This window comes from Geotrypetes seraphini, chromosome 2 (genome assembly GCF_902459505.1).
Source record: "Geotrypetes seraphini chromosome 2, aGeoSer1.1, whole genome shotgun sequence".
Lineage (NCBI taxonomy): Eukaryota > Metazoa > Chordata > Amphibia > Gymnophiona > Dermophiidae > Geotrypetes > Geotrypetes seraphini.
The window spans coordinates 101,435,678-101,462,957 of record NC_047085.1 but is presented as its reverse complement, the minus strand read 5'-3'; the positions used below and the strand labels follow the sequence as shown (position 1 = coordinate 101,462,957).

The following is a 27,280-nucleotide window of genomic DNA, read 5'->3' as shown; positions in this document are numbered from 1 at the left end:
CCTTAAGGAGAAGAGCAGCACCATATAGATTTGATGTTTGGGACATTACACATTTTGCACTAATGTGAAGTCAATTGAGTGATAGAAAATATCTTTGACATCAAATGGGACATCACACATTTTTCACTTACATGAAGCTGATTGAAGGAATAATTTATGAGGAACCAATTATTTATTATTGATCTTATGATAGCCAGGAGAGTAATTTACACTCCACACCTGAGGATCCTTCTTTATGTTCTTCCTCAATGGAACTATTTGGCTCACTGCTTATTACTCTCTAGAAGTGATGTCATTGAAGAGGGAGCCAAAGAATCCATGCCAGCAGAGAGAGGAGAGGAAAAGAGGAATTTTTAGCATATTACTTACCTTGAAGCAAGATACAACTACAAGTTTAGAATACCTGATAATAAGTTACTAGAGAAGTTGCTTCTGGAATATTGTTTCATTTTTGGATGCCATATGTCAGGATATAAAGAAGCTAAAGGTGGTTCAGAGAAAAGTGGTAAGGGGTTTCCACCCGAAGCCACGAGAAAAAACTTGAAGACCTACATACAGTATACCTTAGAGGAAAGGAGGGACAGGGGAGATATGATATAGGTGTTTAAATATCTGAAAGGTATTAAGAGGTAGTCCTATAATTATGCAATCATAATGAGGTGCCGATAAGGCACTTGATAGGATCCTTTTGTATAAAGGTATACGTTAACATTATAATGCAGCATACTATGCCGTACCATGTATTGTTGTTTGAATATTTTTAGTGCTGAAATTGACGCTGGAGGACCTTTCCGATCTAGCACAAAACCGATTTCTTTTTAGATCCACAATTCATCAAGTCACTAGGACTCGAACACGAGTCAATGGTACCTACAACAACAATTGTCTATTGCCTATATATGACATATTCTTGCTGTACACTACCAAGAGTGAATCCCTTCAGAAAGGCAGTAAATAAATCTAAATAAATAACTTTTGTTCTGTGGTTCAAGTATTGATATTGACTAGATTGGATTATTGCAATATGCTTTATTTGGGTTTGACAAAGATAAAATGTAAGGCACTGCAACAATTGATGAACTCTGCTGCAAGGTTAGTTGCTGGTATACCAAAGATAGCGCACATCACTCTGATGTTGAAACGACACTGGCTTCCAGTATACTAGCGAGTGTTACAAAGTACTTTCAGCTGTGCATCAGACTTTATACTGGTCAATCTCTTGGTGATTTCAAAATTTATGGAAAATCTATCGGCCAAGTAGAAAGTTGAGATCTAAGGGAGGGATGAAACTGATTTCTGAGAAGGACGATAGAGTATCATGCAAGAACTAGAGCGTAAGTGTTTTCTATAGTTTTCTATAGTAAAGCTTTGGAATTCTCTCCCTGGAACTTTGAGGCTTTGTACTGATCGTTTGAGCTTTCAGAAAATGTTGAATACACAATTGTTTGTGGATGTACTTGTGTGACAAATGATGGGAGGACATTGATTTTGTTACAGCTATTTTGGAATTTTAGGATTGTGCAAGATGTAAAGAAAGGAGAATTGTGATTCTGATACTGTAATTTTTATATCATTTTACTGAGAAACATTTTGTCTTACCCCCTCTTCTACAAAGCCACGCTAGTGGCTGCCGCGTGCCAACAGCCCCGAAGCCCTTTAAATCTCTATGGGCTTTGGGACTGTTACCACGCAGCTTTGTAGAAGAGGGGGTTAGAGTTATGTCTAACTTGATCATGTCGGAAATATAGAAATAGAAGGGCCTGACAAACTGCAATATAGTATTATTTTAGTACTGTGAAATGTTAAAGTTCTGCTTTAATGGTCATAACATGTTATACATGTTGTCTGTTGTAACATTATGTATGTTTTTTGTGGAAATCACTTAGGTTTAAGTGGTCTATAAATTTTTAAAAATAAATAAATAGTTTCCTTTACAAAATACTAGCATAACAGCAAAACTGTGTGCCTATAATTTAGGAGTGGATAACAGCAACCATAGAGCCGTAGAGTTTTCTGTCAGTTATGCATGTGATGGTACACCCCACTGATGTTGCACCCAGATACTACCCTTATGTATACCTACCTGCAGACTGCATGGTACATACAATATGTACATAGTCACCATATAACACCTAGGTGGAAAAGTACATATACGTGCACCTAAGCAGAAAAGTGCATATACGTACAAGTGCATATGCTAACATTCTAATCATTTACATGTATAACTGGTGCAAAAATGTTATTGCCTCTTTTTTAAATTTAATTTTATTAAGTATTTATATACTGACTATCAAGGTTATCTAAGCTCTTTTACAATCAGGTACTCAAACATTTTCCCCATCTGTCCTCACAATCTATCTAACATACCTGGGGCAATTAAGGATTGAGTGACTTGCCCAAGGTCACAAGGTACAGCGCGGGGTTTGAGCCTATGTAGAATTATTCCAAACATGTACAATATGTATACCCTAGAGGAAAGGAGGGACAGGGGAGATATGATTCAGACGTTCAAATACTTGAAAGGTATTAACGTAGAATAAAATCTGTTCCAGAGAAAGGAAAATGGTAAAACGAGAAGGCCTAATCTGAGGTTGAGGGGTGGTAGACTCAAGAGTAATGTTAGGAAGTTCTTTACAGAGAGGGTGGTTGATTCCTCGAATGCGCTCCCGAGGGAGGTGGTGGAGAGAAAAACGTTGACAGAGATCAAAAAAGCATGGGATGAATACAGAGGATCTCTAATCAGAAAATAATAGTCTATATTAAAGAACTAAGGCCAGTACTGGGCGGACTTGCACAATCTGTGTCACGTATATAGCCATTCAGTTGAGGATGGGCTGGGATGGTTTAGATGAGCTGGAGTTTTAACAGATTCAAGTAGATGCACAATAATGGGCAGAGCTCTGGGTTTCTTGCCCATAAATATCTAAGAAAAAGAACAATTTAAATTAAATCATTAAATTATAGAGTGTATGTTTGGGCAGACTGGATGGACCATTCAGGTCTTTATCTGCTGCCATTTACTATGTTACTATGTAAACCCTTTCCAAAGGAAAAGAAACTGCAGAACTAGGGGACATGATGCAAAGCTGCAAGGAGGTAAACTGAGTAAAGGGCAGCAGAAAAGGGTGGTAGATACCTTGAATGTTCTCCCAGAGGAGGTAGTAGAGACCAAACAATGTTGGAATTCACAAAGGAATGGAACATATGCAGAAGAAACCAAACATGGAGTGCCCCAATTCAAAACAGCAGTGAAATAAATGTTTTTCCTTCTAAGGAGATATGGGATAGGGTTGGGAACCTGTGTGGAACCTCAGTTACAACCCTAAACGAATGTATGGGGGAGCAAAAGTTACAGCGCTGACCATCTTCCTGGACAAACTAGATGGGACACTGTCTTCTCTATCTGCTATCTTTCACTGTCTTTCTATGTTAGTTTATTTTATCATTTTTTTCTATTATTATAGATGCTATATTCTTGCAAATGATACCGTACACTGTGAAAGGGAACTATATCAGTCATCCAGAGCATGGAAGGACCACAAGATTTACATTGATAAAGAGGTCAGTTGACATGTTAAGACTGGGTTTCCAGAAAGATGGTGAGTCACTTTTAATTGACTATGAGATATGCATACCTATATAAATATATATATTTCATTAATATAATTACAGATTGAGGTTCTCCAAGATAGAATTAAGAATTTAAGGGAAGTAAGAGGACACCTAAAGAGAAGAAGGCCTGATGAATGTGACTGCAGTAAACAAGGGTAACTACTTGTCTTAACTATTAATAATAATAATAGCTTTATTTATATCCCTTCATACCTTTTCAATTCAAGATGGTGTACAACAAGAGGTGCTGTAAGGACAGCAAGGTAACATCAATTAGAATTGGGAAGGGGTAGAAAGACAGTTATGTGATAAGGTGGTATAGGGTAGGAGGAAGAGGTGTGTAAGATGAGGTAGGTGTCACGTAGATTTGAAGGATCAGGTAAATTTGTCGAATAAGTAGGCTTTTAGTGATTTTCTGAAAGAGTGGTATGTTAGAGCGTTCAGGATTAGGTCACTTAATAATAATAATAATAACAGCTTATATACCGCAATACCGTGAAGTTCTATGCGGTTTACAAAGATTAAGCAAAGGTACAAATTGATTGACTTTAAGAGGGAAGGAAGAAAGAGGGTTAATAGGACAGGAAATCCATTTTTGAGGAGAGAGTGATCAATAGAACAAGTTAATCGCTATAGAGGGAAGATAGAAGAGAGGATCAGTTGTCTAGATACTTTAGGAACAGGTGTGTTTTCAGACGTTTCCTAAATTCCTCATAAGTAGTGGGCGAAAGCAAATGTTCTAGGTCTTTACCCCATGATGCTGCTTGGTGCGAGAGAAGATGTTCATGGTGTATTTTCAGTTTACAACCTCTCACTGGGGGGGAAACGAAGTTGGAATGTGAGCTTCTCTTGTGTCTGTTGGCTTAAGGTGTTGTTCCAGATCATTGGAGTAATAACAGATTATATATTGGGGAGGTAACAGTTAGGGGGGTTGCAAGTCGATGTACATAGAATGATACAAACAGGAAGGGTTACCAACATGGGTGTTTGTACAGGTTTCTGGGTTACAGATAATCGACCTATAGTGAGGCATTTGAAGGGTGACCCGAATACAGTTTAACATAGCAAATAGCTTGGTTTATCAGCTTGGCACAAGGGCATGGCCATGACAAGTGCATGGGTGGGTCAGGGTCATTCCTAAAATTTGTTTGCAGTGTTATAGAATACTAAAGATGTCCAAGCAAATTGAGCGCTGGGAATTAAACTTTGTTTCAGCAGACTTAAGTCCTGGCACCTGAAGTTGGGCACTAAAATTGGCACTCAGTGTTATTCTATAATGGGCACTTGTTGAATGGTGATTTTTTTTTTTTTTTTTTGGTTCTGATTGAACTCCACTTACAGAATTTCTTCCATGATGTCCAACCAAAAGTGGTGTATTAGAATAGGAGGGTCAAGAGACAGTTTGAGCCAGATTCTATAAAGGACTTCTAACATTTAGGCATTGTTTAGATGTCCAGCAGCAGAATACTGAGTGTGATTCTATAATGCATAGACGCACTATAGAGAATTGTGCTCAGTGGTGCTGAGCGAATATAAACATGTCTATATTGTTAAACGTCCTTTACAGAATCGACTTGTAGGCGTTACATAGACGTCCTCATAACATCTATAATGTTATTGTGTGTTAGCATTAAAATGTCATTAGAATGGAGATTTTATGCTGTTTTTTTAACGTTAAAATTGTATGCAGTAAAAGGCTGGCACTACTATTATATTTTATTTATTTATCTTTTAATTAATTATTTACCACTTATATCCTATGTGGTATTTACATTTTTCTCCTTTATCATATTTCTCTTCTGTTCTGGTTGCCCAGGGTCACAAGGAGCAGTGGGGGGATCTGAACCAACAATGTCAGGATGCTAAGGCTGTAGCTCTAACCATTGCACCTCACACACTCAGATAGTAAACCGCATGTCATTTCCAAAGCCAAGCTTATATCCTCCTTATTTACAAGCAGTCATTTCTCTAGGATAAATATCAAACATGTACCTTCAACACGTCCAATTCCTCTTTTGGCCTCTATGTTCCTCAAAATGCATGGCAATATATATATATATATATATATATTGCATACTAAATCCTCTATTTTATAGTAAGAGGACTGCTTGCAAAAGCAGGTCTACTTTTGAGCGTGAGTTGGGCGCTAGATAGGCTTCAGTTAGGTGGACATGACATAGGCGTCTCCTAGGCGTGCTAGAGGCATCCGCATAACGGTAAACGGGGCTTCTATTTTTTTATGTTTAATAATGCATTAGTTAAACCAAGCATATGAAAAAATATATATATTGCATACTAAACCTCATTTCCAATAGTGGTTCAGTTGCTCCTTAGGGGATTTTATTGCTGGCCGCTGCGGTAAAAGCTTTGACGCTCATAGGAATTCTATTTTATAGGCTGTGGAAGTAACAGAGTATCAGACCATATTTTGATATTTCTTCTTTTAGATTGTTGATTGTTGACACGGTCTTTAATTTTAAGTATTTTGGACTACTGTAATATTGTTTATTTAGTGGGTTATCAGTAGAATCTTTACAGACTTTGCATTATATAAAATACAGCGGTCCGATTTGATTTTCAATATAAAAGAGTCAAATCATGTTACACCTTATTATCGAAAATTACATTGGTTACCAGTCGTGCCGAGAGTTATATTTAAATTTGGATGCATATGCTACAAGGTTTTATATGGTCTAGCACCTGATTATCTTGTGGAACACTTCTCATTTATTAATTCAGGATGCTCTCAAGATGTAATTGTAATTTGTTTGTTTTTTCATCAGTAAAAGCTAATTTATATGAGTTATTTTCAATCTCTTTAGGCAGCTTCTTGGGATAAAGTGTTTGTAGGTTTCATAGTTAGTTCTGTTTCTTACCAGCACTTTAGAAAACTATTGAAAACTCTTTTATTTAAAAAAAATTATATAATTTAGGTCATTTGTTTCCATTGTCATTGTTTAATTTTCTTTTGTAAGCAGCATAGAACTCTTAAGGTACTGTGGTATATAAATACATTTTTTTGTTATGTTATATAAACCAGACTCTGCTGCTAATTCAAACAGAGTTGCCCCATCTCCATCTGCCTCACTTTGCCTAACTGTAATTCCCCTTTATTATTTGGAAACTATCATATCATCAGACAGTGCCAGATATGTAGTACAAGTCCATCCTTCTCTGGGCAGCTGTAAATTGATATAAAACAGGGGTATGGGCAACCCTTAAACATAGAGGGTCACATGAAGTCAATACTGCCCCTAGAGGGCTTCAGCCAGAAATACTAAGAGCTCTATAGGCCTTTTGGGATAGATAGATACATAGCTAGATAGATAGATAGAAACATGATGGCAGATAAAGGCCAAACGGATCATATAGAGTGCCCATCCACAGTAAATATTATCTCACCTGCCCATCCCACGCCTTCTTAAATTCAGACACAGTCTCTGTCTCCACCACTTCTTCCAGGAGATAGATAAATAAATAAGTGAAAGAATGAGAGCCAGAAGCCAGATGCTCAAGGCCCAGTCCGGCATGCAGCACGATCTTCGGACACCGGCACCGGTACCTCCTGTGGGTTGGTGCTGCTTGCTGGTGCCAGATGGGGGTAAGGCTTCAGTTTGGGTGGGCGGGCGTTTGCGAGGGGGGGTGATACCGGTTAGCGGGGGGGGCGGTGTTTGTGGGCAGGGGGGCAATGCCGGTTTGCGGGCTGGGAGACTCGCAAATCGAGTCAATGCTTGGTTTGCGAGTCACAATTTGTGAAAATGTTTTGCTCATCTTGCAAAACACTCACAAACCACGTTACTCGCAAACCGAGGTTTGACTGTATATATATATATATATATATAAGAACTGCAAATGTGCTACAGCCTTTGTTTTGTTTCTGTTGCAGAAAATGAGTTGTCTCAACAGGTGTAATTTATGAAATACTTACATTTTCAGTATTATTGCTTCCAGCTATTACAATAAAGAAAAAGGTGTGAAAGTTGAGGAAAAACTGAAGAGTCAGCTTCATCCATTTAAGTGAGTAGAGTTTTTGGCCTCCTCTCAATAGTTTTCTTGTTCTTCAGAAGCATGTGGGGAGGCAGACTCTCAAGGGCTTTCCAAAAAAGTAAAATATTCTAGATGTATTTTTAGAGAATGGATATTTTATCATTGCTGACTTTGGGTGTCTAATGCCATACATCCGAATCAGATTTAGATATTTTTTTGATTATACCCCTCATATTGCTAAAAAAAAACAACAAAACCATTAGGTATATAGAATGCAATTTGTATATCCAGGAAAAAAGAAAAATAATTTATATGGGATGAACATAGAACATAAGAACATAAAAATAGCCTTAATGAGTCAGACCATTGGTCCATCTAGCACAATATCCTGCCTTCACAGTGGCCAATACATGTCACAAGTACCTGGCAGTCACCTAAATAGTAGCAACATTCCATGCTACTGATCCAAGGCAAGCAGTGGCTTCCCCCATGTCTATTTCGATAGCAGACTATGGACTTTTCCTCCAAGAACTTGTCCAAACTTTTTTTTAAACCAGCTACATTAACTGCTCTTACCACATCCTCTGGCAATGCATTCCATAGCTTAACTATTCTCTAAGTGAAAAAATATTTCCTCCTATTGGTTTTAAAAAGTATTTCCCCGTAACTTTGAGTGCCCCCTAGTGTTTGCAAGTTTTGACGGAGTAAACAATGGATCCACTTGTACCCATTCTATACCACTCAGAATTTTGTAGACTTCAATCATATCACCCCTCAGCCATGTCTTTTCAAAGCTGAAGAGCTCTAACCTCTTTAGTCTTTCCTCATACAAGAAGACTTCCATTCCCTTTATTATCTTGGTCATTCTTCTGTGAACCTTTTAATATAGTGGAAAGTGTAAGCCCAGCAAAACCCATTGCATTGCCATATAGGTGACACCTGCAGGCAAAAGGGCTATTGGGGTGGTAGATAGTAGGTTTGTACAGTAGATTTGGGGGGAGTTTTGGAGGGCTCATCATACAATGTATGGGGGTTGTGGTGAGATGTGTACTTGTCACCCTTAATGTGATGTTCACAGCAGTGCCCCACTGCTCTGCTGGCATGTCTGCGTGGCCAGTCTATTAAAAACGCTGGCCCCTCCTACATGCAAATGGCTTGTTTTGGACATTTTTAATTTGGACTTTTTTCCAATAATGGCCAAAAACAACCAATTAGATGTCTAGTTGTACAACACATCTAGCTGAGCCATTAAAAAAAAAAAAAAAAAAGCTAGACATTGTGCAGGTTCAAAAATGGACATTTTTTCCAATCAGTTTTTGAACATTTTTCTCAAAATGTCCAAAGTCAGACTCAGACGTCCTATTGAAAATACTCCTCAATATCTACAAGAAAGAAATCAAAACAATAGTAAGTAACATATATCATTAAAAATGTAATACGAATAGAGGACCTGAATAAATAAATCACACCAAGGTATCATGAGATCATAACACACTGTAATACCATAAATATTCAGTAATGTCAGAATATGCACTTAAAGATATAAAATCATAGAATATAAGGTTATATATGAAAGACAGAACCAATAGTCACTTATTGTAGGCATCTGAAATATCTATGGAGCAGTTCAAATTATTTAATCCTACTACACTTCCGACCTGGTTTTCAGCACAACACAACTACTCATGAGAGATCAACAGAGTCCACAGAAAGAGTACTACGCATTTCACAGGCAAAGAGTTCCAAAACAAGGCAGAAAACCCACAATTCAAACATCAACAACGCTTCTTCTCTGAAAATTATAAAGAGGAGGAAAAAGCCTCAGATCTCCCCCTCCACCAAACCGAGAAACTCAGGTTGAAAACAGGTGGAGTTTTACAGGGTGTATTGAAGTCACTGACATAAAAAACCTCCTCAATAATATTTCAATAAAGAAAAGCCTTGTGCAATGCAAGTGGGATATATTCTGCCTTGTGTTGGAACCCCTATGATCTGAAAACGATTTGAAAAGCCAAATCCTGTTGAGTAAACAGAAAGACACCGCAAAAGACACCGCACATTGATGGTGGCCAGCATTTCGCTAATAATAAGCTGCCTCAGGATGTGAAGTCCCAGTCAATCTCTCACGTTAACTCCTCGATCAAACATGGTGGTTCCCCAAGCATTTCAAACTATTGTCACTTTGGTTTGGTTTCCTAATTTCATTTCTGTGGCATCTTTTCAGTATAATGTGATTGATTTTTCATTTTGAAGACAATAGTAGTCTCTGCGTAGTGGTGAAAATCTTTGTTTCTTCAGTGTGGACCTCTTGACTTCATTTCCATGGCACCTTTTAAAGTCCATTGACTACTGGTTCTGTCTTTTATATATAACCTTATATTGTATGATTTTATATCTGTAGGTGCATATTTCGACATTACTTGTATTTATGGTACTACAGTGTATTATGATCTCATGATACCTCATGATTTATTTATTCAATTCCTCTATTCATATTAAATATTGCTTTCATTTATTTCTTGTTGTAAATTTTGTATTGTTGACCCCTGATGAAGGCAATAGTTATTGCTAAAACTTGGATCCTGGTTAGGTTGTATTTAAGAAAGCCATTTTTTTGAAGACAAGATCTGATAAGCCATTTCGCTTGTCCTGTTTTTTTGCTTGTATGTGACATTTGTTCTCTTTTTTTCTTTATGTTTTAAATGTATAATAACAGGATTTGCCAAACCTGTCCCACTGACCCCTCAATCACTCTCGTCACATTATGAAACTTCAGTGGGGTAAACTCTGAAACATCAGAAAATATTTCTTCACTAAAAAAGAAAAAAAATAAATGGCAAAAAACAAAACCCGTAACAATGATCAAGAAAACTATGGGCTAGGCAGAAAGATCTCTAGTTGTAGTGAAATGATGGCAAAATCAGAAATCAACTGGGATCTCTGGCACTGCACCAGAAAGATATTTGGCAAATTAGCTGGACCTATATCCTTATTTGTTATGAGATTCTGTTTTTCTAAAATTTAACAAATCCTGAGCAGAGAAATTTGCAAGAACAATGGAAACTCTATGGAGGAGTCTCTACTTGTGTGCCCTGTATATCTTTTTAATATTTTGCTTATTATTGCCAGGCTGTTTTTACAACCTCTTCTCTTTGGGGCAACACACTTCATTGACAATCAATAGCCTACTTGACTGATATTTCAATGTCTTCAATGTAAAATGTATCACTTATTCTACTCTCTATTTCTCCCTAGAAGACCTTCCTCCTTCCCTCTCCTCTCCTTGTCTCTTCTCCTCTCCCCCGTCTACTTATCTGCCTTCACTCAACTTGAACGTCGCCTTGAACCTATTTAGGCATAGAGCGACTTACAAATGGTAGATTAGATTATATATTTAGTTTTTTTCTACTGATCGCCTCTTAGAGGTCAAAGATATTTTGATTTTAATGAAATTTATGTTAAAAAAAATACATTTTAATGAATGTTTTTTGCACAGGGAAGCAGCACAGGAAGTGGATGGTAAACTTCGATTGTTCAAAGAGAGCCACAGAAGGAAAAAGGAAAGAAAAGAGAAAAAGCGCCAGAAGAAGGGGGATGAATGCAGTCTTCCTGGGCTCACGTGCTTTACACATGATAATAACCACTGGCAGACAGCACCCTTCTGGAACTGTAAGTTCCGTGCATTAATAGAACTCACTCTACACTCGGGAGACATAAAGCAATGAAGTTCAGTGTCAGTGCAAATTGGGCTCCAATTCTTCCGTAAATAAGCCTCCAAAAGACAACAATAAAATTGGACGTTTTATAGCAATAATCAAACATTTTACAAAATGTCCAGGGTACAATTTGGACATTTGGGCTAGACCTGTTTATAAAATGAATAAGAGTCAAAAAAGTACCCAAACTGATCAGATAACTGGGGGGATGAAAACATTTATTTATTTATTTATTCAATTTTCTATACTGTTCTCCCAGGTGAGCTCAGAATGGTTTACATGAATTTATTTAGGTTCTCAAGCATTTTTCCCTGTCTGTCCCGGTGGGCTCACAATCCATCTAATGTACCTGGGGCAATGAGGGGATTAAGTGACTTGCCCAGGGTCACAAGGAGCAGCGTGGGTTTGAACCCACAACTTCAGGATGCTGAGGCTGTAGCTTTAACCACTAGGCCACACTCCCCAGTGCTCACTGATGCCTTCCCATATCTGTCTCTTTGACAGCTGCAGATACTATGGTCAGTACTAGTAGAGCTGCAAGCAGGTCTCTGGAGTAGCCTGATGGGTAGTGCATTGGACTACAGCAGTGTCTCGCAAACTTTGCAAAGCTGTGGTGCACTAAACTTGGTGGCCGCGGCTCTAGGGCTTCTGGAAGTGTGCGGATGTTGACACGATGTTGTCACATGCAAGCGTGATGTTATCACTTTGATGTCCGCACATGAGCGAAGGTCCTCCAGACGGGGCCCTGAACTGCCAGTGGGGAGGCTGGAAGGGAAGAGGCTTGGAGAGAAGAAGAGGCACTGGTGCCAGCTGACTGCCTACATTATGTGCCTCTCGTCATGAGAGGCACGTCCTGTAGGCAATCTGCCGGCACCTCTCCTCCTCCCTGGCATTTTGCAGCACACCTGGAATCTCAGGCGGCACACAGTTTGCAATACACTGAACTAGAGAGAAGAGGACCCAGGCCTGTATGCCACCCTAAATAGTACACTTGTGGTGGAAAGGGTGAGCCCACCAAATCCCACTGTTCTGCCATACCTGCAAGCATAAGGACTATTGGGGTGGTAGACAGGTGGGTAAAGTAGATTTTTGGGGAAGTTTTGGAGGGCTCACCATATAATCTATGGGGGGTTATGGTGAGATGTGCACCTGTCACCCTTAATGTGATGTTCACAGCAGTGCCCCCTAGAGTGCCGTACTGCTCTGTTGGCATGTCTATGTGGCCAGTGCATTAAAAATGCTGGCCCCTTGTAGGATGTCAAAGCATAAAGTTGCAATAGAAAGACCGGTGCAAACACAAGACAATACCTCTCAGGGCTTTGTGTAATTACATCATTGGAGCCCATTAACTAATTATTTTGGGTTCCGATCTGAGATCTACTTCCAAATGTGGGCACCCTTTATAGAATCTGGGGATAACTGCTTAAAACACTGTGCTGAATATGGCCCTTAGTGTTACTTTATTGAAAGTGGGTGCTGAAAAGCAGCTATAGGTGTGGAGGGCCATTTTCAAAAAGGATGTCTAAGTCTGATTTGGACGTTTTCCGCTAAACATCCGTAATCAGAAGCACAGAAACATCCATTTTCAAAAGCCGAACCACTAGACATCCAAGAAATTTTTTTTAAATTTAATCGTCTACCTGGAGGTCTAGGCTGACAGGCCGTCCAACTCTTAGGATGCCTAACTTTATACCCCATTTTCAACCAAAGAAACGTCCAAGTTGAAAACGTTCAAATCTAGACATTTGGATGTGGGAGGGGCCAGCATTGTAATGGGCTGACCACACAGACATTGCCAACAGAGCAGTGGGACACCTTAGATGGCACTACTATGAACTTCACATAAAGAGTGCCAGAAGTACATCTCACTGTATACCCCTTATAATTTATGCTGAGCTCTCCAAAACTCCCCCCAAACCTACTAGACCCACCTACTACCTCAATAGCCAGCATGGCAGCAGGTGACACCTATATGGTAGTATAGTAGGGTTTTGATAGGTTTTAGTGGGTTCATACTTTTCACCATAAATGTAGTGGTTAGAGTGGCTTATGGGTCTGGGTCCACCTCTCTATGGTTTGCTACCCCGTCCACCAGGTTACTTAAGACACCTGTGTAATGCTGTACTAGGCTTTCACTTACCAGATGCTGCTGTTCTAGAGACAGGTATGTGCTCTTTCATTAAGATTTTTTTTTGGGGGGGTGGGGGGTGGGATGGAGTTAGTGAGCAGTGGGGGAGTGGGGGGAGAATCACACCTTAATGTATCCAGTGGTCTTCTGGTCAGTTTGGGTCCCTTTGTGGCACTTACATGCTTCTAAAATATGTCTAACTCCGAACATCTAAGTTTCGTCCAGGTCGTCTTAGAAAAGGTTTGATTATCACCACAAGATATTTAAATTAAGCCTGCCCAAAACACACTCATAACACACCTCCCAGCAATCCCCCTGGAGCTCTGGACACCCAGTGGGAGAAATGTCTTAATAGATGTCCAAGAAAACGGTTTTGATTATCAATGCTTGGACGTCCCGGCGATTAGGATGTCCATGTGCTGACTTAGGCGGGGTTTTTTTTGGATGCTTTCATTTTTTTTGATTATGAGCCAGTCATCGGCCCAAAAATGTTTTGTAAAACTGCATAGGAACCTTTTGATGCTCTTGTTCTTTGCCAGTTTTAAATCTCTGATTGTATTGATCTTTTTTTAATTGTAAATCGCCTTGATTTATATTTGGTAAAGGTGATAAATGTGAGATGTAATGTAATTTCTGGTCAGGAAATGGTTGTCTTCATACACCTCAGCTAGAGTGAGTCATAAAATAATCCACGGTGGGTTTGGCTTTCTTCCTTCTATCTCTGAAGACTTAAGAACTTAAGAACATAATAATTGCCTTACTGGGACAGACCAAAGGTCCATCAAGACCAGTATATTGTTTCCAACAGTGGCTAAACTAAACTAAACCTTAAGTTTGTATACCGCACCATCTCCACAAGCGTAGAGCTTGGCACGGTTTACAAGGTTAAGTTGAAAAGGAGCTACAATGAAGGGTTATAGGAAAGGAGCTAGGAAGATAAAGAGGGACAGGGTACCAAATAGCGGGAGGTGTTAGATTTTTGAAAAGAGCCAAGTTTTCAGGTGTTTGCGGAAGGATTGGAGGGAGCTTGAAATTCTGAGCGGGGATGTGAGGTTGTTCCAGAGTTCAGTGGTTCTAAAGGGGAGGGATGTTCCTAGTTTTCCTACCTTTTGCAGAGGGGAATGATAGTTTCAGTTTTTGGGAGGATCTAGTGGAATTAGGGTTAGAGGAGTTCCACCCAGGTCCTAAGTACCTAGCTAGATCCTAAGTAGTAAAACAGATTTTATATTGCTTATCCTAGGAATAAGCAGTGGATTTTCCCAAGCCATCTCAATAATAGTTTATGGACTTCTCTTTTAGGAAATTATCCAAGCCTTTTTTTTACTTACAGTAAACTTAATGTACGAAGTCAGTTTTTCAGAAGAGCCAAAATTAGTGGGAGGCATCAGAAACCTATTATGATCAGCATAGACTTGGCAGGCTACAGGATCTCATTTCTTCCATGCCTCCCCTTTTCATCCCATTTCTATTACAGCTGCATAGATTGAGCAACAAAGTAAACCCTCATTTTTCTGTATTACACTTCTCCCTCCATATCTGCAGGGCTTAGAGTCAAAGGCAGCCCACAAATACCAAAAAATCGCAAATAACTTTTTCACTTTCATATTTGCGGGTTTTGTGGTATAGCCTTCGTGAATACCCTGAAATCGTGAATAAAACTTATCGTTAGTATTCGCGACCACGCTGAAGCGAGTGCTGAACTTTTCTCTTTGCACCCCTTTTTCTCTGCACACTTTTCTCCGACGCTGCTGTTTGCCCGACCATGCTGACAAAAAGCGATTAACTTTTTTCTCGCATTCCAGGATGACATCATTCGAGGGCAGAATCATCAAGATGAAAACCGTGAATAATCAAAGTCACAAATGCCAAACCCACGAATATGGAGGGAGAAGTGTACTTCTAATTGGCTCAGGAAATACCTGACTCCTAATTGGTTCAGTCAGGAAGCTGTGCATTTGCATCTATGAGTTAATACTTTTTTTGCTGAAGCAAGTTGTCAGCCTCTACTTTGCAGCCTTAGGATTTAAGGAAAGCTAAAAAATAAACAACATCCTATCTAATCTTCTCTTTTACAAAACCACGCAAGAGGTTTTTAGCACCGGCTGGCGTGCTGAATTCTCTGTGCTGCTCCAACATTCATAGGAACTCTGACTTGTTGGAGCAGCGCAGAGCATTCAGCACGTCTGCACGGTTTTGTAAAAGGGGTGTAAATGAAGAATATTAAAGGCTATAACTGCTTAAGTGCAGGACAGATTTCAAATATGGGATATTATTGCTGAGCTTTATACAGTGATGAAAAATGCACCAGTTTTGGTAAAATCTTCACCACTGCATAATTTTTTTTTGCAGGAAATACTGGACAATTAAAGGACAATTGTTTAAACCAGGAGCTAACATTTACAAGTGCATTACACACATAAGTTTCAATATTCCACCTAAATGCTATTCTGTAAATATGCGCCTATCGTACATGGAGAGTATTTGAAAGGGGGCAGAGCATGGGTGGGACTTCCTCCTACAAGCATAACCTACAGAATACTGTCAGTTCTTCACACTGCTGCCACAGTTAGGCACTCGCACTATGGCTGTTTTAATTGGGGGTTTACATGTTAAATGGGCCCAAACTGGGTTACTCTAATGTTGTCTAATAGAATCTAGGTGCTCCCTTAACTTAAGGCTAAATACTATTTTTCATTGTAATCTTTATTAATATGAAATATTTTTCTTTCCAGTGGGATCCTTCTGTGCTTGCACAAGTTCTAATAATAATACTTACTGGTGTTTGAGAACTGTAAATGAGACCCACAATTTCATCTTCTGTGAATTTGCCACTGGGTTCTTGGAGTACTTTGATTTGAGCGTTGATCCTTATCAGGTAAACCACTAAGTGTAAGTGTAGTCCAAGATAAAATAATCTAGAGAATAATAAGACAGGCCTTAATAATCATTTTTTGGGATGAGAAGCCAGTTCAGAATTTAGGAACCAGTGGCTGAGGCTCTTGATAGCATTCCAACATTCCCTTGCCCTCTTCCCTTCCCCCCTCTGTTCTGGCGAAGTTAAAAAGCAAGGGATATGGTTCCTTTCTGATACTGGGATCTCTCTTTTGGTTCTGCTACAGCTCTCTTAGAACCAGATTCACTAAGGCTATATCTGTTTACGGGAAATATAATTTAGTGAATCAATTCCTTAAAATGATTTGCATTTTCTATTACTATATGCCAGTTTCCTTCTTTCCTGGTACCCTCACTCTGTTCTCAACACTCTTGTACTATGTTTTCATGCTCAGTTTCTCTCTCTCTCTCTCATTCCTCCTCTTTATCCCCACCCCTCTTCCTCTATCACCCCATCACCCTCATCTCCAGTAGTCTCAAACCCCCAGCCAACCATCTGCCTCTTTCCCTCCTCCAAGTCACCAATGCGGTCAAACACTTACCAGCAAAAGATCCTCTCCCAGTCACTTCCATCCATTCATATACCAAGCTAGCCAAGATCCCCACAGCCATCTCCAGGCATCCCCCAATTAACCAACTCCCATCCAGTCAAGCCAGCCCATCACCTCCTTCTCCCACATCTGGGTCAGAAGAAAATATAGTATTAAAGACATAGTTAAACTGGAAAAGCAGAAACAATTGACCAGAGACATGGGATCAGAAAAACAACAAGTCAGCTTAAGTTACCCAGTAGTCAGATTAAGCTAAACAACTCTCCACCTCATTTTGCTGGATACCACGCCACTATTCCTAGAATATTTGTTCTGTTTTGTTTGAGCATTGTGTGGTAGCCCAAACTTCCATTCTGGCTTTGAGATCTTATGTCTTCATGAGACAGTGAGATTGATGCTGGGATTCAGGTGCTATTTGGCCTGAGTTCATTGAAAGCCCACAGAGCCAAAGTGGAACAGCAAATCTGAGAGTGAGAGAGAGGCAGTGGCAGGAGCAGTAACAAGAAAGAAGACCCCAAATTTTATAAACAGTATGCTTAACCAATCTAGGCTTAATCAGTGCTGTTAATTGAAAAGCACCGTTAAAAAACCATTAATTCGCTGGTAGGCACCTATCACATCGAGGTAGGCATCTACTTCAAGGCGCCTACCAGGAAGTAGGCATGGTTAGGAGTGGATTCAAGGATAGATTTTGAGTGTGGCTTGACTAGGTGCCAATAGGTGCCTAACTTAGGTGTACTTATTTCGGCCAAGAAAACCCTGGCATAAATTGAGTGTGCCTAAGACTGCTTAGGCACCTCTAGGCGCAATTCTATAAATAATAATAATAATAATAGCTTTATTTATATCCCGTCATATCTATTCAGTTCAATATGGTATACAGTAAAGTTGAAATACAGTATGGATACCGCAGTTATCGATGCAAATGAAGGTTATAGCATTGGTTTAGGGGGGAGAGAAGATGGTGGGAATGTACAGTTAGGAGGGGGGGTGTGTTGAGATTGTACGTGGGATGGAAGGGTTTCGAAAGATCAGATAAACTTGTTGAATAAGTGTTGATTTCAGAGATTTTCTGAAGGATTGGTAAGATGGAGAATTCAAGAGGAGGGCGCTTAAACTGTTGTCCAGATGCCTGCCCGAAAGGATAGCGTCCTATCACGGAATTTTTTATATCGACATCTCTTGGGGGTGGGGAATGAGAATAGAAGAGTTTTGCGGGAGGGGCGGGGATAGTCCTGAAGAACGAAGTTCATGAGGTAGGTGGGCAAGGTGTCGAACAGTGTCTTGTAACAGAGGCAGCCGAATTTGAAGATGATTCTGGCTTTAAGTGGTAACCAGTGCAGTTTTTTGAAGATGGGGAAATGTGGTCAGAATTTTTCAGGCCGAAGATCAGTCTTATTGGATCGCTCTTAGTCTCTTAATGGTTTTCTTGTGGGATCCTAGGTAGATAATGTTGCAGTAGTCCAGCAAACCTAGAATTAGAGATTGAACTAGCAGATTAAACGCAGTGAAGTCAAAGTAAGGTTTTAGCATGCGTAATTTCCATAGCAGGTAAAAGCATTTATTGATCAAGATGTTGGTATGAGCATCAAGGGTGAGTTGTTGGTCGATGGTGACACCTAGGATTTTTATGGTAGGGTTGATTGGGAAGATGCTACCATTTAGATTGATAGAAGAGTCGATGGTTTTGTTTGACGGGGTCGCCATGAAAAATTTGGTTTTATCTGGATTTAGTTTAAGTTTGAAGCTTTTTGTCCATTGAGATAGAGGGTTGATGACTGAAGAAATGAAGGATCTGGTTTCTGTAGATAGGGTGGAGATGACACGCTGACACGTTTGATACTTTCCCCTGAGGAAAGTGACGCTGTCGCCGAAACATGGATCCTAGTCGGGACTTTGGTTTTTACATATTTCAGTTGTTTATTTTCAAATAAAAGACTCGTGACTATCAGTTAGCTGAGTCTCGTCTCCCTCCCCTGACAAACAAAGAGCGCCGCTTCTTGGCTGAGGGCTGCTGGAAAGTTGTGTTTAGTAGGGGCAGCCTGAGAGCTGCTGGAGGCAAGGTGTCTGGAACTAGAGCTCGTCGCCCTCACCTGCGATGGTCGTCTTGCTCCTGGTGCGCCGTTGACCCCTGGGACGTGTCCGGGCTGGGTGTCCTTCCCTGATGAAGAGCTGAAACTCGAGTCGGGGGGACAGGGATGATGAGATGGTTTGATTAGGAACACTTTTTTTTTAAGTTGTCACAGTCACGTACGGCACTTTGACACCACCGAGGTTGAGGATTCCATCGACCCAACCAATTCAGATAAGTGGATTTTGCTTTTATAGAGGATTGTCATGTGGTTGGGCAAGGGATAGTGGAGGCGATGATGGTCCCTTTGTGATCCTCGGTTCAGTGTCACCACTGAATCACAGGAATTAGGTCTGAGCACTCCACTACACGTTTTATAAAAAACTTCTGTAGAAATATTCTAGAGCTGTGATTATAGAGAATTGAAAATTGAGTTATTCTTCACTAATTATCTCCCTATTAGTAACAATGTCAGTTGGCTGTGACATCTCCAGTGCCTCTTTTTGTTGTTCTCTTTATAGTAGTCCGAGGCTTTGTCTCTTCTTTTTCTTTGTTCTCCAGGTCATAAGCTAGCACACCTAAGTGCACTTTGCAATCTGTTCATCTGATACTATTCTATAATGTGTGTGTAATGCAAGGCAGAACGTTCAGGGCATTTTCAAGCTCTGTGCACTGGTACATCCCTTTTTTTATGCACCATGCGACTAGCAGACCAGTTTTATAGAATAGCACATAGCACACACAAGTACCTGTTTATGACATCATTCATGCACTTAAGTGCACCTATTCTATAAATCAGAGCATGCAGTTGGGCCCTGATTCTATAAACGGTGCCTAAAACATAGGTGCTGAGGAATGAAGTGCATAGTGTATGTCAATCATGAGTTAGGTGCCATTTATAGAATCATGTCTAGCAGCGCCTATATTGGACTTAAGCACCAGTAGACATCAAAATCTTAGGTGACCCCTATTTATGCCAGGGTTTTCTTGGCCTAAATAATGGTGCCTAAGTCCAATGTAGGCACGTACATGCAAAACACACCCAAGATCCACCTACGATCTGCCCTTAATCACACCCACTTTCTTGTAGGCGTCTTGAACTAGGCGCCTAGCTGCAAGTGGTAGACGACTACCGCGTTAGGCACCTAGAAAGCAATTAATTTTAATTTAAGTCAATTATGAGTTGCTAATTGTTTGTTATTGGTGCTGCTGATTAAGCTTTTTAAATAATTAATTAGGCACTTAGATTGGCTAGATCTGCCTATCTAGGTGCCTAACTTTAGGCGTCTTATATAGAATTTAGGCCTTGGTGCTAGATTTAAGCACCCTTAATAGAAAGGCCCTTTTACATGTGTACACTTCTCCCTCAGTATTCGTGGGGGATAGGGGCAGAGCCGGACCACGAAGTGTATAAAACCGCGAATAACTTCTCGTCCGGCTCTGACCTACCCCTGCCTCCCTCCTGCCTTCCCCCCGGCATCCCGGCCTTACCTGGTGGTCTAGCGAGCTTTCGGGGCAGGAGCAAACTTCCTACGCTCCTGCCCTGTGTAGATCGCCAATAGGAAATGACTGCCGTGAGTTCCCGTAGTCTCTCGAGATTACAATGGGAGCTCACGGCAGCCATTTCCTATTGGCGACTTACACAGGGCAGGAGCGTAGGAAGATTGATCCTGCCCCGAAAGCCCGCTAGACCACCAGGTAAGGAGTAATCTATAGAGCTACTAGACATTTTAAGTCCTGTAGAAAGGGGGGAAGGCCCTAAACTATGCTTTCTCCCCTCCCAAAAAAGCAGATAATCAAAATCGTGAACACCAAAACCGCGAATAGGGAGGGGGAAGTGTATATGCCAATTGTGCCTGTGTTCACCCAAGCCCTGCCCCACACATGACTACTGGCAAAGTACATGCCATCATGTTGAAATTTTATAAGAGAAACAAGAGGACAGTGAAATAAATCATAATCAATATTTAGAGGGGAAAAAACCCACTGTAAACCGCAAACACAATCTATCGACCTATCCAACTCTCAAATCTGCTGTTATTTAAAGGAAGAAAGAAAGATAAGTTTCTGATGGTTGAGTTAAATATTTGAATTTCTAGAAAGGGTATTTGAATTATTCCACAGAAAAGATTTATGGACAGAGTGGACCCCATATGCTTTATATAAAAAAAAAATTAAGGTGTTTTTAAGCCTGTGATTGAATAGGAGACAGCCTGAAGAGAGAGAAACAGCTGTTTATATCCTGAGGCTTTTCCACAATATAAAAGCATATACAAAAAAATGTTTAAAATCTTAAAACATCTATGAATATTGATATAAAAAATTTCAATCGCAATTTTTTTGAGAAGTATTAATGCACACAGGTTGATAGATTGTGTTTGTTGATTTGGAATTATATAACAGGCCACTTATGCATGAAAATTATATTTTAAAAAATTACCTACTAAATGATAGCAAAGGTCCACTTTGTATATGCTGCCTATTTATAGAGAGGACAGTTAGCCAGAAACCTGAGTAGGTCAGTAATATTTGGTATGGACTCTTATGTGGATGGTTGATATTGGAACGTTTATGACCAAAAAAGCCAACACAATAAAATTTTTAAAGAAAGTTGCCTTTTTTTCTCCCTATGATCAGCTGACTAATGCAGTCCATACAGTAGAACGAGGTGTTTTGAATCAGTTACACCTACAGCTAATGGAATTGAGAAGTTGTCAAGGCTATAAGCAGTGTAATCCAAGACCAAAAGGACTTGAAGCAGGTAACGTCATTAAAATCACTATTCTGCTACTTTTGCCTATTTTCAATACATTCAGCTCTTTCCTTCCTTTAAATTATTTGTATTTATAGTGCCGTGCAAAAGTCTTCATGCCCCTGTATATTTTTAGTATTCTGCTGTCTGAAAAATTCAGTTCAAAATGCATTAAAATAGGAACTTGTTTCACTGATACACTAAACTAAACTAAACCTTGGGTTTGTATACCGCATCATCTCTACATTCGCAAAGCTCGACACGGTTAACAAGGCTTAGGGTAGAAAGGAACTCCAGTGAAAGGAAAAGACAAAATGAAGAGAAAATTTAGGACAGAGTAACCAGAGAGAGGAAGAGTTACATTTTTGAAAATAACCAGGTTTTCAGATGTTTACGGAAAATTTGGAGGGAGCTCAGATTCCTAAGAGGGGAGGTAAGATTGTTTCAGAGCTCAGTGATTCTGAAAGGGAGGAAGGAACCTAGTTTTCCTACAAGGGAAACGCCTTTTCGAGAGGGAAAGGAAAGTTTCAGTTTTTGGGTAGATCTGGTGGAATTGGGGTTAGAGGAATTCTAAGAAAGGGGGGAGAATGCCGTGTAAGATCTTGAAAGTAAGTGGACTCTGGAGATTATCGGGAGCCAGTGGAGCTTGGACAAAAGTGGTGAGACGTGGTCAAATTTGCTTTTTGCGAAGAAAAGCTTAGCAGCAGCATTTTGAATCCGCTGGAGTCTTTGAAGGTTTTTCTTTGTTAGGCTTAGGTAGATAGAGTTGCAATAGTCCAGTCTGGAAAGGATGGTGGATTGGACAAGGACGGCAAAGTGTTTTTGATGGAAACAGGTTCTCACTTTCCTTAGCATGTGAAGGCTGAAGAAACATTTTTTTATTAGGGAGTTGAGGTGATAGTTGAAGGAAAGTGTAGAGTCAATGATGACTCCCAGAATTTTACTTGAGTATTCAAGATGCAAGGTGGGGCCAGAGGACAGTGGGATGGAGGTGGGCAATTGGTCCAGTTTTGGGCCGAGCCAGAGAAGTTTTGTTTTGGATTCGTTCAGTTTCATCTGCACAGTGTGGACCCAGGATTGAAGGTTCGATATACATGAGGATATGTTCGCAGAGAGGTTGGTGAGGTTCCGGTCGGTCTCGAGGAAAACAAAGATGTCATCTGTATAAGTGTAAAGTGTTTCAAGTGGGGAGAGATGGAGGAGTTTAAGGGAGGACATGTAAATGTTGAAGAGGATAGGAGAGAGAGGTGAGCCTTGTGGGACTCCACATATCGGGTTCCAGGGGGAGGAAGAAGTACCCTTCATGTTGACTGTGTAGGAGCGGGAGCGTAAGAACTTCGAGAACCAGTCAAGGACTGTGGAGTTAATGCCTATCTCGGTGAGTTGGTAAATTAGGATATCATGATGGACGACATCAAAAGCTGCAGAGAGGTCGAATTGAAGAAGGACGGCGAATTTGTTGCGAGAATGGAGATGTTGAACTTTTGAGATTAAGGAGGTCAGAAGGGATTCGGTGCTGAAGTTGGGATGGAAGCCGTATTGGTAGGGTAGAAGAATGGTGAATTTTTCAAGGTAGGAAGATAGTTGAGTGGATATGATGGATTCTAGCATCTTGGTAAGGAGAGGAATGTTTGCTATTGGACGGTAGCTGGATGGTGTGGAGGGGTCTAGATCAGGTTTTTTCAGTTGTGGGGTTAAGGAGATATGGCCCATTTCTGGGGAGAATAGACCCGAATGGAGGGCGGAATTTTTGAGAATGGTAAGAGATGAGATGGCCTGAGGGGGAGTGTTCTCGTAAAGGTAGGCAGGGAATGGATCCAAGGTACAGTTGCAGGATTTCAATTTGAGGCAGAGATTATGGACCAGGGATTCAGAAACTAGTTCGAAGGAAGACCGGGATCTGTCGGCTGGGATGGGGTAGGAGTCTATTGGGATAGGGTTGGGGTCGATTGGAATCAAAGATTTGTAGGAGATTGCAGGTGGGAAGGAGCGCCTTATCGCTGAAGAACTTTTGCTAGAGAATCGGCTGAGGGGGAGGAGGGGAGGATGGAGTCATTTTTGGAGGTTAAGGAAACGCCAGATGTTAAATAATGTGCTACTCTGGTTGTTGGATTTGGAGATTTTGTCACCGTAGAAGTTTTTCCTTACTTTTTTTAGAACAATATTGTAGAATTTAATATTGACCCTCCAGGAGTGTCTGTCTGTAGGGGATTTAGATTTTTTCCATTTTCGTTCCAGAGTTCGGCATTTCTGTTTCAGTTCTCTGTGGTATGGGAGGTACCAAGGGGCCTTAAGGGAATAGGAGATGGTTTTAGTGGAGAGAGGGGCGAGGGAATGGAAGGTGGACTCGGAGAGGGCGACCCAGTTTTGCTAGTTAGTTTCTGGTTCTGCTGGTTTAGGGATGGGGGAAAATTTGTCAAGAAAATTGGTCCAGAACAGATTGCTCGAGATTTTTTTTCGGAAGATAATAGAATTTGAGATGCGGGATGGGGCCCCAAAATGTGAGATGAAGATTGGGAGACAGAAAGCCCCTAGGAAGTGGTCGGACCAGGGGACGATTTCCCAACGAATGTCGTCGGTTGAGGTTTTGTGGATAGTGAGATCTAGAAAATTGATGAGGTCTAGTGTGTGGCCTTTTTCGTGGGTTGGGGAGAGTGTGGTGGGGGAAAGCCTAAAGAGGAGAGGAAGCTATTAAATTCAATTGCATCCTTGCTGGTGACATCGTCAAGGTGGAGATTGATGTCTCCGATGATCAATAATCTTTGAAATTTGAGGAAGGCATTTGTTATGGTTTTTGATCGTCCAAGTACCCATTTAGGCCACGTTTTAGATGTTTGAGTTTTTTTTATTATGAGACCCATAGTTACTCTATAGGCCACTAGATGTGCCTTATAAATTCCCCTTCAAGTGTGAAAGAGCTGTATATAATCTGTCAGTGCAGAAGAGTCTTTCAGAGGAATCAGGCTCAGAGGAACTCGAAAGAGATGCCATTCAGAGTAGAGTCAGGTGAGATAGCCATAGCCAAGCAGTGGTACGAGCTGCAGTCAGGAATGGGAACACCGGAACTCTTCACAGCTTGGGTCAGACCTCTAGGGATCAGACAGAGACTGACCTCTGTGCATTCTAGAGATGCTTCCTTCATACCCCTCTAGCAGAAGGAGTACTTGAAGACAAGATGTTTGCTCCACCTCATGTCTGAAGTGAAAAGTCCCCATTGCATCATCTTAAGGTTGCAGTCTCACAACCTCTTGCTCCTGTCCCAAGGAACCTGGAGGTTACCTGGCTCCTTTGTGGCTGAGGTTATCTTGCTCCTTAGTGGCTGGAGGAACTTAAGGCTATCTGGCTCATTAGTTGAAGACCATCTTGGCCTTGTTACTTTCATGATGCAACACCAGTCATGTGCTGCATAATTTAGGTGAGCCATAAGCTGCTCTTGCTAAACCAGTGCAGGTCACAGTTCTCTCTGCTTTAAAGTATAATCTGTTAAATCAGTGCAGGAGGTTGTAACCTCCATATGAAAGCTATATGCAGTGGTTTTGCTCCTACAGTGGTGGGAGCATTATGTTGTTGTACACTACTGGCGATTGTCATTTTAACCTTTTTGTAAAATTTGTAAACCGCTTAGACTTTTGATAAATGGTATATCAAGATGTAAATAAACTCGAAACTTAAATAAACTTATGAAGATCAAGGAAAAGATGGGCGGTACAGGCAGATCTTGTGGTAAGCCCTTGTCTAGTATACCACGAAACCTGGGACTGGGGAGAAGCAAATGGACATCTCAAAATAGCCAGAAAAGGTCTATCTGCCGAAAATATCCAAATCACAATTTTTGAAAGGCAAAATTTGGACATTATATTGCAGTTCAGTCAAATACCAAGGGGATGAGTTGGAGGCTTGTTATGTATGGGACTAGGGAAGGCCCAAATTTGGGACTTCTTTAAGCAATAATGGAATGGGAAGAAACATCCAAAGCAAAAAATAAGGATGTTTTTATCATGACTTGTTTCAGTCACATCCAGGGTACAAGAAGGTGCCCTGATTGAGTAGCTGACCACTGGAGGGGATGAAGGCATGATCCCTACCTCATCTCGCAGTGGATACTGACCCCTTCCATCCCCCTAAGAATTGAAAGTGACAGTAGATACCAGGCTCTATGACAGCTGTAGGTATTATGGTCATTCCTAATAGAGCAGCAAGCAAGTATAAGGAGTAGCCTGGTAGTCAGTGCGGTAGACATTGAACAGTAGAATCCAGATATAATTTCCATTTTAACTCTTTCATTTTGAAAATTGTACAGCCAAAAATTCCAAAGTGCTGGACCCGCATAGCTGGACCCACAGATGAAAAGGCTATTTTCCTGATAGACAAAATCCTTACTTCTTTAAGACTAGGTAGCTGAAGCAGATTTTTTTTAGATGAACTTAATGTTCTAGAAGTAACATGCTTGAGCAACTTCTTAGATAGATATTCTGGTTGACCCATACATAATGCTTTAAAAACAAGGCACAATAGTTTAGTTTAAAATCAATGCATTTTGAAATTGGTACCCAGTGTAACTGATACAGAATAGGAGTTATATGATCAATTTTCTTGGCAAGTGGAAAGTGATGCACATAGGGTAACCCAAACTATAACTATATGGTGCAAGGTTCTACATAAAAAGTTATCACTCAGGAAAAAGATCTAGGAGTCATTGATGATACGTTGAAATCCTCTGCTCAGTGTGCAGTGGCAAGAAAGAAAATAGAATGCTATGAATTATTAAGAAACAGTGGCGTACCTAGCATATGTGACACCCGGGGCCCATCATTTTTTGACACCCCCTCCCCCCCCATCTATATGAAAAATATGATTTATAGTAACAATCCACATATCACACAACAAGAGTGTACCTAGGAAAAGGCAGTATCTTAAACACTGCAGTGAGCACTAGAACACCAACACATACATTGTAAAACTAAACAAGCCAGATCCCGCACAGTCAATTGATCCTGCAGTCAATGCCAACTGAAAACTATGTTCTTTTCTTACATACAGAACAGAGATACACCCTCACCCAATATGGAATAATCACAAACTAAAAATAGAAATATGTAGACAAAAGTTAAACTGCCGAGCTCTACTTCTGTGGAGATGATGCGGTATACAAACTTAAGGCTTAGTTTAGTTTAATTTGGTTTAGTAGTAAAAGGGGGCCATAGTGCAAAATATAGACAGCATATATAAATTCTCAAAACGGACACATTTTGATCACTAAATTGAAAATAAAATCATTTTTCCTACCTTTGTTTGGTAATTTCATCAGTCTCTGGTTGCACTTTATTCTTCTGACTGTGCATCCAATATTTCTTCCCTTCTTTCAGCCTCCTGTATGCTTCCTCTCCTCCAGACCTCATTCCCTCCCCAAACTTTTTCTTTATTTCACCCTGCCCCCTTCTTTCTTTCTCTCTCCATGTCCCCTTTCTTTCTGTATTTCTGTCTTTCTCTCTCTCTCTCTCTCTCTCTCTCTCTCTGCCCCATTTCTTTCTTTCTTTCTCTGTTTCAACCTGACCCTTCTTTCTTTCTCTT

General features: G+C 40.4%; 1 protein-coding gene across 5 annotated transcripts in view; it reads left to right on the top strand.

Annotated features, from left to right (window-relative positions):
• The window catches only part of SULF1 (sulfatase 1), a 245,651-nt gene that overhangs the window by 208,672 nt on the left and 9,699 nt on the right, over positions 1–27,280 (top strand). For all 5 annotated transcript variants that reach the window (XM_033934433.1, XM_033934434.1, XM_033934437.1 and 2 more), the window contains 6 exons: positions 3,465–3,561; positions 3,673–3,767; positions 7,564–7,629; positions 11,096–11,268; positions 16,176–16,318; positions 21,595–21,718. In XM_033934433.1, coding sequence (XP_033790324.1) covers positions 3,465–3,561; positions 3,673–3,767; positions 7,564–7,629; positions 11,096–11,268; positions 16,176–16,318; positions 21,595–21,718 — 698 coding nt within the window. The remainder of the gene's footprint in view (positions 1–3,464; positions 3,562–3,672; positions 3,768–7,563; positions 7,630–11,095; positions 11,269–16,175; positions 16,319–21,594; positions 21,719–27,280) is intronic.